This window comes from Hyaena hyaena, unplaced genomic scaffold, assembly GCF_003009895.1.
Source record: "Hyaena hyaena isolate Hyena2069 unplaced genomic scaffold, ASM300989v1 scaffold_151, whole genome shotgun sequence".
In the NCBI taxonomy this organism is placed as follows: Eukaryota; Metazoa; Chordata; class Mammalia; order Carnivora; family Hyaenidae; genus Hyaena; species Hyaena hyaena.
Genome location: NW_024080783.1, coordinates 2,637,750 through 2,653,035, shown reverse-complemented (window position 1 = coordinate 2,653,035; position 15,286 = coordinate 2,637,750). Strand labels below are relative to the sequence as shown.

General features: G+C 36.6%; 1 protein-coding gene across 4 annotated transcripts in view; it reads right to left on the bottom strand.

Moving 5' to 3' along the window:
• LOC120236323 (spermatid perinuclear RNA binding protein) overlaps positions 1-15,286 on the bottom strand; it is a 147,621-nt gene that overhangs the window by 58,617 nt on the left and 73,718 nt on the right. For all 4 annotated transcript variants that reach the window (XR_005529632.1, XR_005529631.1, XR_005529633.1 and 1 more), the window contains exons 3-5: positions 11,884-12,104; positions 5,341-5,506; positions 1,753-1,897 (exon numbers count right to left, since the gene is read on the bottom strand). Coding sequence is in view for 1 of the 4 variants with exons in the window: in XM_039239076.1 (XP_039095007.1) it covers positions 1,753-1,897; positions 5,341-5,506; positions 11,884-12,104 (532 nt within the window). In the remaining 3 variants the exon portion in view is untranslated. The remainder of the gene's footprint in view (positions 1-1,752; positions 1,898-5,340; positions 5,507-11,883; positions 12,105-15,286) is intronic.

The window sequence follows — 15,286 nt, the reverse complement described above, 5'->3', positions numbered from 1 at the left end:
AAAAAAAAATTAAAAAAAAAAAAGAATTTGTTTCCAGCTTCTGTCAACAGAAATTAAAGTTATAAAGGCAACAGACTAAACTTAAGGGTATCAAAGAAAACTATGATGTAATCTCACATAAGTACACAAAACCAGGGGGGGAAAAAACCTAATGTTCTCTTAACATTTTCAAAGAAATAACAAAAGAGATGCCTACAGCTATAAGCAGATGTATAATTAATCTAGTCTTAGGCGATTTTGGTCTTTTTCTCATCTCTTTATACTATCTCTGTTGTTAATAATACCTATAATTATAACTATTCTTAGAAGTGGTTGCCTTTACACTAGAGGGTCAAGTAGAACACAGCTTATCAGAATTAACAGAATTATCTTGACACTTCAGAAATCATTTTATAGGTCTACAGTTAGTGGTGAACTATAAAGCTGTTTTAAAGAAATTAAGCTGCTTAAGACTGGTTCTTCAGAAGTATTACAGATACAATATATAGCAAAAAAAAGATGAAAAAAGAAAAGAAGAGAAAAGAAAGTACTGGCATAAACCCAATTACAGATTGGATGCACTTTAATTTTGAAATATGACTCATTATGTGTCTAGTTTATATCTGTTGGGTATGGTACAGCTGATTTTAGTTATCACAAAAAACTTTTTTTAAACAGAGTCTATCACTTTTACTTTAGCAGATCCTATGAGTCATGTCTGCCTAAACTCTAAATTCTAACATCACTAATGTGTCTTTTACTACACCTTTATTATCATCAAATTGACATAAATAAGGAAACTGACCAATATTTCCTACTGCATTGGTGTTTCAGGTAGGGGAGTAAGCAGTGGGAGCTGGTAAAGGTCTAGTGATGAACAGCAAAAGGGAGCCCCTGCTGGCCCAGACAGGCCACACTGCCTCTAAATTATCATGGCAGAGAGGGGCCAGTTGGTCAAAGGTCTGACATGGCACAAATATCACAGGGCAAGTGTTTCTAGGGATAGGACAGAGAGGCTGAAACAAGCTAACTTGACAGGATAAAAACATCAGAAAAGAAGCCCGGTTCCATTATTCCTTCTCAGAACCGAACAGACTTCTCACTCTACTTGTATGAGGATGACACTGCCATCCACATAAGAATTCTTTTTAACTTCAGAAGAAAATTAATTTAAAGCATAATCCCCACCTATGTCATATACAAAATGTTAACAGGATCGCAAACTTGTAGAAAAAAATTTACTGAAGATTAATTTTTAGAATACAATCCCCCCAATTTAGATCTCTTACATTATAAAACATATGTACCCACGGACAATTAGGTAAAGAATAAATCTTACGAGATTATAATAGTTATTAGAAGTCAAAAGCAACGTGCAAAGGAGTAATTTGAAACAATAAGTAAATTTGAAAACATTATTTTTCTGGACATTTAATCCTAAAATCAGACCAAATAGCCAAACTACATAGAATAGACTGGCTGATACCAATCACAGTGCAATAGTAGACACAGTGAAACAAAACACTATAAATAGTATAAAAATAAAAGCAGAGTTAAGACCAACTTGATAATAATAGGTTTCTGAATTAACGTATATTTCAAATGTATACATTTTTACAAAATATGGCAATTACGCAGCAATTAAGCTCTTTAAGATACTATGAGAGGCATAAAACGAATGAAGATAGTTACTTCTGAAATCCATAAAGCACACTTAACACAGCACTCAAGAGAGGACTTAAGTGAACAAAACAAATATATATACATGTGTACCTCCATCCTTCTTCTCCAATTCGTCCCTAATTAGAGGGGAAGTAAGTATCACCTTCAAAGTTAGCGTGGGCTCTTTTGTATTCCGAATTATAATAGAAGCCTCATCTACACATTGTTCCACTTCATATTTCTCTTCTGTGAGTTTCTGAAAGTCACCAAGATTTCAAAAACACCCAATTAGATTAAAATCTCAAAACATGAATGACTGACTCTTAGTTTTCAAATGTTCTTTGCTAGTATTACTGTGCTGAAAGAGCAGTCTTTAATAGTTCTTTGGAATAACATTTCTCTCTCCTCTCAATTTACCAACAAATCTTCACCCCTCAAAAAGCAATCACAATGTCAACCATGTATGCAATTATTAAACCATCTTTAAAACCATTCTTTCTATTATTTGAAAGAAAAACACCAACAGGATCATTATGTGGTAACGGATATATTGTTATTCTTACAGAGAACTGTAGAACAATAAACTGCTGAGAATGCTCTCTAAACCACATCCCTTTTTGACCGGACCAGCTCAAAAGAACTGCTGCTTGCTAAGGATTTACAAATATAAAATTAATTGATTTTTATATAAGATTACATATATTTTTAAAGAGAATTAAGTAAGAAAGAATGAAAATGGATCTCTACACTGTCACTTACCAGGGAAAAAATTAGTATAAACAAGAAACTTCCTTTTGCAAAGGATAGGTAGGTCTCAGAGAGATCACTCCAGTGAGACCTAGCATTATGGGGCACATCACCTGACATCCACAGAGAAACACACTGCATCATTTAACATATAATTATACATACATAATTCAAGGACCTCCCGCAAAATAATCAACAGTTAGAATCACATATTACATTATACTTAATATTATACATTAAACATATAGTTTAATAATTTACATAAGGTCTTTCTGGGTGGTGAAATTTATATCTATTACCTGACATAAATAGCTGAACGGAAACACTACTAGGTTTCTCATTAGTGTGCACTAAAAGAACTCAAAGCCATTTTCATAAAAATAGCATTTTGCCATTAAACATTTACATCAAAAAAGATAGCAAAGAGAAAATTCATTATCTTAATTTTGAATAAAGGAAACCAAGAAAGGGAAAGGCCACACAGTAACTGGAAAAACCAGAACTAGATTATAAAGAGAAAAAGCAGAAAACTGCTCCTCCCATTGCCACTATAATAACATTAAAGATGTGCAGCAGAAAATTAGTCAAACTAAGTTTTCAACTATGCATGCAGATCACCACGGTATAAGTTTTGGGTTCAAGGAAGTTCTAACATCAACCTAGAAAGGAGTATACAGAGAAAAGCTATAGTACAACTTCAATTAATTAAGGTACTTAGATTACTGAAAGTTTTCCTATGGTAAGTGGTAAGGAAAAAGATTTTTAATTCATAAGAAAATAAGGTTATCATATCAGAAACCTGTTTTCCAAACAAACACCAAGAAAACAACAAACAGGGAGGCAGAGAGCAATCACACTTAAAATGACTTTCTAAAATATTAACCATAATAATAGTAATGTGTTTGTGTGTATGTATATGGGCATATATGTGTACATGTATACAATTTAATCTGAGATGGGGGTACAATTTTGTCCCCATTTCACTTGGGGACCTTTACCCAAATACGTATAGTAATGGATCTAACCATCACACAAAGCAGCTGGTTTCAAGGGTTGGATGATTCTATTGGCTATATAAAAGTGAAATACCATTCTCAGGCCTCTTATACCTTATCTAAAAAAAGCCCTTCAAAGATTAAAAGGTATTTTACGTCTTTTTTTTTTTTTTTTTTGGTCTTTTGCAGCCTAAAAAGCCTCAGTCTCTTCAAATTTAAATGGTTTACAGAGACTGTACTCTCTCCTGGGTCATTCCCTTGAACACTTACTTGTGAGCTCAACAAAAACATTATAAAACTGTGGTGCACAGAAATAAAGACCCTTGCTGAGGGGAGAAAAAATGCCGAGTTTACACAGTTGTGATCAGCACAGAGAAAGCTCTATTAATGCATACTGAAATGTGACCCAATCTCTCATATCAATACTGGAGACATGTGATAAGATTTTCAGAATATGAACCTTTGCTTATTATAGCCCTGGTTCTTAATCCCTTTTCCACCCTGGCACAGCTGAGGAGTAAGACCACTCTCATAAGAAACAGCACTCACTGCAGGGAGCAGGAATGGAGGTGGGATGGTTGAAACCTCCATGTCCCACCCTTGGATTACTATTTTACCCTAGATTTAATTTAAGAGCAACAGTGTTCACCACAATAAAAGCAGGAATACCGATTAAATTTTAAAATATAAAAAACAGAAATGAGGAATTTTATTAACATTCTAATAACAAAAAGTATAATTAGCCAGAAACTCATTATTGAGCTGCTTCTTAAAAGCCCTATTGTACTCCATGATACTCACCACTCTCCCTCCCCAAATGATAACAAAAGGACTTAAAATAATTTCTTAGAGTAAATTTAACCCTTTCAAAGTCCAAAAAAATTTCTTCATGAGAAATAAAAATGGAAAAACCAAATATATGTTCAGTCACCTAGAAAACCTTATTTTAAGATCTAAGGCAAAATGAAAAACAGTGCTCCAAAAATTAATATAGGTAAATGTGTCAACAAGTTAACACAAATTTGAGTGCCAAGAACAGCAGATAAAAAAGTCAGGAAGCTGGTTTTAAAGACCAACTGGTAAGCATGAAAGAAAATTATCCAGTAACAGAGCAAATAAAAACAAATTTAGAATTCATATTACTTGGAGGGAAAAAGAAGTAGTCGGCTTACAAAAGAAGCCGACTAAAGAAAAGAGAGCATTCAATTCAAAGGACTTTGCGGGACCCTGTGGGCTGATTATCTATTTATGTGACATGAATATAAAGACTACCAATATGAAATTATCAAAAAGCTACAATCTAACTATACCACTGACAACACATCTGAAACTGAAAAGTGACCAGTTTCCCAAACAGTGACGCAGCTGGCCTTGGAGCAGGTCCTAGGGTGGCCCCAGCCCCAGCCCAACCCGTTGCCTTCAGCCCTGAGGAGCCTTCTGACTTCACAACAGCATACTCCAAAAACCTTGCCAATATAAAAATTTTTCTAAAAGCATCCAATTGGAAAAAGGTTTGGAACAAGGAATTAACAGTGACTTTTCCATTAACTGAATGAATGAATGGGTGACTATTAAATTAACTGGGTTTTTCAATTTTAAAAGTTATCACCTACAAAAGTCGCTAGTTGTCTAGGCTCATTTTGATCTTTCCTGCATTATACCAACCCTTCCAAGAGGTTTATAATGCTGAGACCTAGTTTGAAAAACATGAAGCCTCTGAAGCAAGACACCTGAAAACTGAAGGCTATCTTCATCAGATAAATATATCCAGAGTACTAACAATCAGAAATTTGTTTTAAATGTGATGGATGAGTCACTGACCCAGAGTAGCAGCATTCCTTTTGTCTGTATCCTAGCCTTTACTATTACCAATTTCTTATTATTGATTTCATCAAGGTCACTACCTGTTTTCACATTTTTATAAATTCTCCTAGAGGTGCAATTAAACTCTACTCACCTGAATCTGAATAGGAAGATTATCTTTGACTGTATTTAACAGGGTCTCTGTGGGTTTGTCTTTGCACATTAAAACCAGCTCCAAGTCCATATCATCTTTAATCAGCAAGCCTTTTGCAACCAGGCCAATCCTCATTACACCACACAATGTCCGACCACCTTGATCCCTAAAAATAAAAGTCTAAATGATTACTTTTACAATCTACTTCCCAAGCTATAATTTAATCATCACTTGGCTTCCTGGGCAGTCATATGATCAAAAATTAAGTCTCAGATTTAAGGCTAATAGGGGCATCCGACTTCGGCTCAGGTCATGATCTCATGGTTCGTGGGTTCGAGCCCTGCGTCGGGCTCTGTGCTGGCAGCTAGCTCAGAGCCTGGAGCCTGCTTCAGATTCTGGTCTCCCCCTCTCTCTGACCCTCCCCTGCTCATGCTGTCTCTCTCTCTCAGAAATAAATAAAAAAAAAAAAAAACAGTTAAAAAAATTAAGGCTAATAAAGTATCTCTCTTCCCCAAGGAATCGACAGGGAGCATATTTCATAGTACAGATCTTTTAATTCTTTATTACATCTATAGTGCTTAACAAAGTCCCTAAATACTATATCCCCTTAAACATTTTTAAAATTAATTCTAAACTTCCTCCTTTTATATTTTTATTAGTAATTAAAGAGTTTGTGAAAACCTGAACACCAAAGTATACTGAAAAAGAGTATCAGGGTGGAAATCTAAAAGACTTGATCTCTACTCTTAGAGTAGACCAGAGCCTGCTGGTTCAGTATCCATAACTACAAAACAGCTCTCAACTACAGGAGCCTTCTAGCTGTATCATTCTAGGAATCCACAAAAGATTATGGGGAAAGCAGAATAATGCAATGAACCTAAAGAGCTGAGGAAAGAAGGAACAGACCAAAGATATTCTGCCAGTATATGCATTCCAAATCCAGTTGTGGCTAAAAGAACAAATATTCAAAGAACATAGTCATGAAATGGTGTATAAAAATAATATTAACATCTATCCTTGATTTTAATACTAAAACTCTCTTATTGGTTCATTTCCCATATCACGAAAATGTAACTAATTTTAGCAGCCATTCAACAAGTTAGCCTCTGAGAACAGAAACCATACTAAAGGAAATCCAATCTCCCCTGCTCCTGACCTGAGGTTTACACTGTAGTTAAGTACAAAAAGTAACCTGCTTAAAAGGGGAAGAGAAAGTAACATCCGAGAAGAAACTGTGCACCAGAAACTCTCATTTAAACTTCACAAGTCTGCATTTGAAAGACAAGGAATGTGAGTCTCAGAAAAGCTAACTGTTCAAGTTCAGAAAGACAGTAAAAGGCAAAGGCCAGATTCAAACTCATGTTAGTGTGAACACAACACTCAGATTCTTTACATAATTATGGTTGCTTCCCAAGTTCAGAAAAAGAAGAGGTCAAAATTAGAGAGGTCAAACAAGGGAACCTGAAAGTCTGCCTTCAGCAACCTTAATATGGTTAGAGAGAAAAAAGGTCACTCTGGCTAGGGCAAAGAATCAACAGAGTAGAGAATGAACTACAGAAAGGAGAAGGAAGAGAAACAAATTGTGGCAGCAAAAATAAGACAGGAAGTTATAAATAATCCAGACTGGTTAGTGGCTGGCACACCTCAGAGATTCAATGAACATTAAATGAATAAAAAACTATAAGGGTGGTACAAATATAGAAAGAAAAAGGGTTTTAAAGCAAGTGACCCGAATAGGAAATTATTTGATACTAAGAAGAGAGTCCACTGCCTTTGATTCTTTCTTCTTCTGTATCCCTGTTCTCTCATCTTCTTGTTCTCCCAAAACTAATAACCGTTGATAAATTCACCCTCCACAATCACCCTGGAACAAATGCCTTCAAACTAGTTTCTTTTCAGGCTCCCACTGCCTCTCCCCTAGACTACCTCCATAACCACCTCTTCACTGGCCTTAACGACTATCTTCTGCCACCTCCCATCTACTCTATACAGTACACCACTACCAGAATAATCTTCCAAAAGCACTGCACGGATGGTACTTTATCTACTTCTTTCCAGGGGTCCCACTGAACACTTAAACACTTAACATCCTGGGAGGCGACTGAGAAGACATCATGCCTTCCTGGTTCAGATTCTGGCTCTGCCACTCACTATTGTGACACTGGGCAAATTACAAATTACCTAAAAAAAAAAAAAAAATTTACAAATTACCTGACTCTTCTGAACTTACTCATTTGTAAGTCTCACTGGTATAAAAGGAAAAATATCTTCCTGACAGAGTGGTACTAAGAATATCACGTAATTTAATATAAGTAATGAACTTATTAGCCCAGATCCTGGCATATATTAATAGCTCAATAAATAATAGCTATCATTCCCTAAATGGTCCCTACGCTTTCACACACCTAGATATTTGCTGAGGTGTTTTTTTTGTTGTTGTTTTTTTTTTTTTCCACTTTCAACTGCTTGCAGAAAGCCTACCCATCCTCTGAGCAAATACTACTTCCTTCATCAAGTTTTTTCTGATCCCCAGAACCAGCATACAATCTTTCCCTGATCTACACTTTCACATTTTAGTCACAGAAATTTGAGGCAAAGATGCTAATAAAACTGGACCTGGGGTCCAACAGATGAATAAGAATTCTGACTCCACCACACACACTCATTTATTGACCTTAAAAAGCAAGTTAAAGTTTGTTAATGATTCTGAGCTACTCTTTTCAGATGCAAATTTGAAGAAGTAGAAATTTCTATAGTAAAATGGGGGCTTAAGAGGGGGATGATAATAACAAAGACTAACAGATTTGTTGTAAGATAATGTGAAAAACAGTCTGGTACGATAACTGGCATTCAATAAATAGTAGCCATTATTAACTAACCATTATTATTATTTTTTTTTAATGTTTTATTTATTTCTAGGGGAAAGAGAGAGAGAGAGACAGCGTGAGCAGGGGAGGGTCAGAGAGAGAGGGAGTCACAGACTGAAACAGGCTCCAGGCTCTGAGCTAACAGCACAGAGCCCGACGCAGGGCCCGACGCGGGGCCCGAACCCACGAACCGCGAGATCATGACCTAAGCGAAAGTCGGATGCTCAACCGACTAAGCCACCCAGGCGCCCCATTAACTAACCATTATTAGTTGCTACTAAACTCTATATCATAATTACTTGGTCATACTATATCATATTACTTGGTCTAAAGCAGAAGACAGCATGACTGAGCAGAAAAATGAACTCTTACTTTAGTCCTGAATCAGAATATAGGAGATATTGTAAAGTAAATATAGGATATTACTTAAAATTAAGAACAGAGCCCTAATATTCCTAATAATACAAATAGTGGGACTTTTGACTTTTGTGTCAGTTTGTAAAAAGAGCACACAGGTAAAAACTAACAGTGGCTGGCAATAGAAGGTGCTTAATAAATAGAAGCTAGCCCTCACCTACCTTGGTGCTCTCTATGGAAATTAGCATACATCAGGAGCTCAATTTGTGTTTATAATCAGAAAATAGCTCTGTTCCGGGAGGATGTACCTGCCTCTGTTTTAAACAAAATAAGGATACAAACATTCTACACTCCCTGAGCTCTCCCACATAGGAGGAATCACAGAAAAGTGGTCAACCTGGGACTGTTCACAAAAGGGAAAGACTTTACGAAGACAGTCAAGAGTACCCACACATAGAGCTATATTTACAAGTCCAAATGAAAATGTGGAGCACACTATATTTTAAAAACTTTTAAAAACACAGTGACCTGATCCAGTTAAGCAAAAGTCTGCTGGAACACTTTTCAAAAGTCTGTCTGGCCTTAAAAATAAACAACAGAAGTATTAAGAAGGCCTGAATTCCAATAATAAATGAAACTCCACTTAAAAATGGTTAAGCATCGGGGCACCTGGGTGGCTCAGTCAGTTAAGGGTCCGACTTCAGCTCAGGTCATGATCTCACAGTTTGTGGGTTCAAGCCCTGCATCAGGCTCTGTGCTGACAGCTAGCTCAGAGCTTGGAGCCTGTCTTCGGATTCTGTGTCTCCCTCTCTCTCTCTCTGACCCTCCCCTGCTCATGCTGTCTTTCTCTCTCTCTCAAATAAACAAACAAACAAATAAAACATTTTTTTAAAAATGGTTAAGCATCTGGGGCATCAGGGTGGCTCAGTCTGGTTAAGGGTCCGACTTTGGCTCAGGTCATGATTTCATGGTTTGTGGGTTTGAGCCCTGCATCAGGCTGACAGTTCAGAACCTGCTTCACATTCTGTCTCCCTCTCTCTCTCTGTGCCTCTCCTGCATCAACTCTCTCTCAAAAATAAACATTTTTTTTTAAATGGTTAATCCTCTGACTCTTGATCTCAGGGTTCCTGGGATCAAACCCCATATCAGGCTCTGCACTGACAGCTTAGAGCCTGCTTGGGATTCTCTCGCTGCAAGATGGTATGGGGGGCCTGGGGGCTCAGTCGGTTGAGCATCCAACTCCAGCTCAGGTCATGATTTCACGGCTCTACAGTTCAAGCCCCACACTGGGCTCTATGCTGACAGCTCAGAGCCTGGAGCCTGCTTCAGATTCTGTGTCTTCCCCTCTCTCTGCCCCTCCCCCTCCTCCTTCAAAAATAAATATTAAAAAAAATTTTTTAATAAATAAAAATAAAAATGGTAAAAATGGCAAATTTTGTTATATATATTTCACCAAAAAATTTAAAAGTTTTTGAAAGGGCATAAACACATTCCAAAGTACAATTTAAATTTTTTATTTTATTTAAAAAAATTTTTTAAAATATTTATTTATTTTTGAAGAGAGAGAGACAGAGTACAAGCAGGGGAGAAGCAAAGAGGGAAGGACACACAGAACTGCAAGCAGGCTCCAGGCTCTGAGCTGTCAGTACAGAGCCTGATGCAGGGCTCAAATTCACCAACCATGAGATCATGACTGGAGCTGAGTTGGAAGCTCAACCAACTGGGCCACCCAAATGCCCCTAAATTTTTTTTAATGTTTCTTTTTTTTTTGGGGGGGGGAGCAGGAGAGGGGCAGAGAAAGAGACAGAGACACAGAATCCAAAGCAGGCTCCAGGCTCCGAGGTGTCACCACCAAGCCCAACATAGGGCTCAAACCCATGAGCTATGAGATCATGACCTGAGCTGAAGTCTGATGCTCAAATGACTGAGCCACCCAGGTGGCCCCAAAGTACAATTTAAATAAGGAGTGCATGACTATTTAACTTGCACAGAGACTGGGACTAGATTACTGCATACTACTACTAATTAATATAATCCTCAAAATTTGGAATTATCTATTTTAAAACCATCATATGCAAGAAAAAACTGAATTACTGCCAAGAACCTTCAAACTGACAAGGCTAGGACTATACACAATGTAGACATTACCTGTAAAGAGTTAACAAAGTTAAAGAATTATGTTCTTCAGCTGAAAATTAAAATTGATTATCTTGCCTCTGAAGATAAAAGGTTACACTATCCTTCAGTGGAGAAAATCAGTTTATCAATACTTCTCCACTATTCTTTATCTATTTATCACTGTTGTTTCTTTCTTTCTTTAGAAAGAGTGCATGCAGACACAGGGAGAGGGAGAAGGAGAATCATAAGCAGGCTCCATGCTCAGAGCAGACCCTGATGCAGAGCTCAATCCCACGACCCTGGGATCATGGCCTGATCCAGAATCAAGAGTCAGACACTCAACCAACTGAGCCACCCAGGCGTCCCCTTATTTATCTAACATTTAGAACTGAAAGGTGGAGAAAAAATTCTATAACCTCTAATCTTCAAGTTATAAGTTGTAGCCAAAGTAATGCTCTTAATCCTATAAATACAGTAAGTCATGAGCTTCTCCTTTAAAGTAAATCATACTTATTCCAATCATAATGACGTTGCTCAAGACAATAAGCTTAATATTATGGCATACAAAGTTCCATGATATGACTCCAGTTATGCAGCTTCATCTAACTCATCTCTTAATACTGTTACAGCACTGAGAATACTCTGCTGTAACTGCTGAAGGCTCTGGCTCCCGTTAGTCCTCCACTCATTCCCCAAATATCCAATAAGCAAGACACTGTGCTGAATACTGGGAATCAACAATGTAGATGTGGTCAAAAATACATTTAGAACACATTTTCCTGCATTCTTTCTTCTCCCCCAGGGCTTTTAAATACCTAAAAAAAAAGAAAAATGACATTTTATGATTTCCCCAGAGACCAAAAACACAACTATTTATTTCTGAATTTAGGAGGCTGAACCAACACATGAAAAAGGTGACATTTCATATTCTCCAGAAATGGCAATTTTAAAGGGCTTGGTGCACTCTCAAAAGGCATCCTGAACAAGTCCATCTTCTTTTCCTGGTCTAATTATTATTCCTTTCTTGCTTTCTTTTCAAATGTAACTCAGAAAAATTCCACAAACATTTACTTCCTTGTCTACAGTCATCTAAAGGAGAAAACCTAAAGAGCACCATAAACCTAACATAACCCAGAGGAACAGGACCCTGAGCTTTTCTGAGCACAGCAGTAAAGCATCACAGAGGTCAGGCCACACTCACTTGGAATAGGTGTCTATGGCCTCATCCTTCTTCACTTCTGTCTCGCCCTCTGTTTTTGTGCCTTTATTTGTTTCATCAAGCCAATCTGAGACATGTTTAAGAGCACATTCAACAGTAGACACCATATTCTGAACAGCTTCAAGTTCCTCTGGAGATGGATAGATTGTTGAATGTTTCACCATAACATGGCGATCATCGTTGGCAAAAGATCTAATAGATCTCTGTCAGAAGAAGAAAGAAAAGTTACTTCAATAAAAGAAATATCACCTGAAAAGTATAATACACAAATATTACATATTTAAGTCAAAGCATAGTCATTAACTGTCAAACTATTGTGAAACAATTAATGTTGAGACAATAAAAAAAATTGCACAGGAATACGAAGTATTCTACTGAACCACATCAGAAAATTAGAGATCTCAGGACACGTGGGTGGCTCAGTCAGTTAAGCATCCGACTTTAGCTCAGGTCACGATCTCACGGTTACTGAGTTCAAGCTCCAGATTGGGCTCTCTGCTGTCAGAGAGATCCGACTTCTCCCCTCTCTCTCTATCCATTCCCTGCACTCTCTCTCACACACACCCTCAAAAATAAACAAACATTTAAAAAAATAAGAAAGAAAATAAGAGACCTTTCATTCATGTTTTGGTTAAGATTCATCCAGGTTACTCTTGCTTTAATGTACATTACCCGTTAGCTCGAATCTAGTGTTTTGAATACCACTTCAAAAAAGGTCATCTGTATCACACACATCATCTATGAGAAACACATACTTCCTAGCTTTGAGAAAGTATCTAGAAATGCATGATGGTGACTCATGATAACCACTCCCTCCTTTCCAAACTGCTGAAGACTTCTGCACCTTTGAAAAATTGAGACTTCATAATATAGTAATAATATAAAATACAAAGCTATGTGTCAGTACTATAGAAAAACTATAGATCACATTAGAAATCTATTTACTATTCAGCATTCAAACCTTTGACTTTATTTATTTATTTATTTTTTAAATTCCTGAGAGAGAAAAGAGACACAGCATGAGCAGGGGAGGGTCAGAGAGAGAGGGAGATACAGAATCTGAAACTGGCTCCAGGATCTGAGCTAGCTGTCCGCACAGAGCCCGATGTGGGGCTCGAACCCACGAACCGTGAGATCATGACCTGAGCCAAAGTCGGCCACCCAACCGACTGAGCCACCCAGGCGCCCCGACCCTTTGGTACAAGGCCTTGATTTTTAAAATAGGTTCGTAGGAGACATTCCAAATTCCAGAATGGGGAAAATACATACTGTAAAAGAATCAACTTCTCAAAGTAATTTACAAATGTATTACATTCTCAATCAAGATCCTCTCAAGATAGATTTACTTAATACTCAACAAAAATCATTTTAAAGCTCATTTGGGGGAAAAAAATCAATGAAACCATCAAGAAATATTCTACAAAGATGGATGAGTGGTACAATTACACTGAAACCAAGTATCAAAAATTTACAAAGCAATAATTAAAGTGACACGCTGGCCCAGAAATCAGTGGAGCAGATTAGAGCCTAGAAATAGAATGAATTTCATGAAAATTTAATGCAGTATATCCTTCACACTCATGAGTCACACTTCCAAAAACCTCTGAATATTTCCAAATTTACAAATACCCTGAAGGCACTTGTACCGGCACACTGAAAAATAAACAGGGATAAGATGGTTTCGTTTCCATAAAGGCCAAAGTATTCCATTTAAAAGGCAGCTATAGTGTCTTTACTTATATGAACTTTTATGTGCTAGTAGGTGATAAATATTTTGTTTTAAAGTCTACCACAAAATAAAAAATTCTCAATTCTTTATCAGTCACCTGTCTCTTTTTTCTTGTTTTTGTGTATTAATGTTTAAAAATCATACTAATTTGGACATCAGTAAATTAATGCTACAGTATTACTGTCCCCTATAAAATGAAGCAAACTATAAAGGTAAATAATCCTTTGAAACCCTCAAATTTTATATAATAAAAGGATGAAAATCAATCACAAAGCTTTCTTTTTTCCTACATAAAAGTCACTTCTGTCTAGATTTTTTCCTTGCTCAAAGTCCACAACCAGTTTTCTAACTAGAGCCTTTTGCCTCCAAGAAACAAACTTTTTCATCCTTTCTTGGGATTTACTCACATATCCCAAAATAAGTAACAAGAAAACAAAACAGACCTATAACAAACTGGAGATGCTAAGTTGTTCTGGGGATAAATTACTAAATTACTTGACTTGCTCTTTAGACAAGAAGAAATTTACTAGTTTCTTAGTTCTGAATGGCCGGCAACCTTGGGCGAAGGACGTCCTTGGGCGAAGGATGTTAACTTCGGATCTTCTCTGTCACTTAGTTGTATGGTGAGTTACTAAATTACTTAATTAGCTAAATTACTCAATCCTACATACTGGCCTCACCTTAACAAAATTCCATATTGCTATCTACCGCAAACCTTTAGTGTTTCACAAATGACACAGACTGCCAATGTTAAATCCAAGAATGTTAAATCCATGAGTCTACTGGATGTGACAGGGCAAGCAGCATGAAACAATGATGAAAGGGAGAGTAAGAGGTATTACCAAATAAAACAAAGGGGGGGAGGGAGGGCGATCTTATTTGCCCCAACAAGGTCCAAATGGGTTTGTTTAAAGATTTAAACATTTAAATTGGAAAGAAATATGCAGAAACAGAAAGTTACCATTCAAATCTAAGATCTAAGAAGTAAAGCAATAGGAGAAACTGGAAAACACCTACCAGCCAATTAAATCATGTCAACAAAATTCCTACACCAGAAAATCTAAGCTAAATTTAAAATGAATAAATTAGGAAAGGAATTTTTTATCAACTATGGCAAATAATATTAAAAAGCATTTAAATTGTGAAATATCAAGACTATAATCAATAAATAAGCTGAAGAGGCAAATGTGTCATATTCAAAGAAACATAAGCCCCAGTGTCCTTTCTTACACCTCAACCAAAACTCAATGACAGAGAAAACTCCAAGTTAACTAACATTTGCTCCTACCATCCAGAATTAAAATATTTGGAGAATTTCTTTTCTAAAGAGCAAACCAACTAAGTTATAATCCATAGAACAATTTTTTAAAAAATCAACTAACACTTAAAGAAATACCATCAGGCTTGCTAAACAACATATTTCAAACATACTGATGATTAATATTTTTGTGCTTTTTCTCCCACTTATAACATCTTTTTTAAGCCTTTTCTCTCACTTATACTTAGGGAAAAAAATCACACAACATCCTCCAGAAACAAAATACTAGAAGAAAAAATTCAACACATTTTACCAGTTGATACACTAGGCACCAAAGGTTATGACCGCATTTAACATCTCATTTGAGTCTGAACTTCTCACAAAAAGCAAGGTTTCCT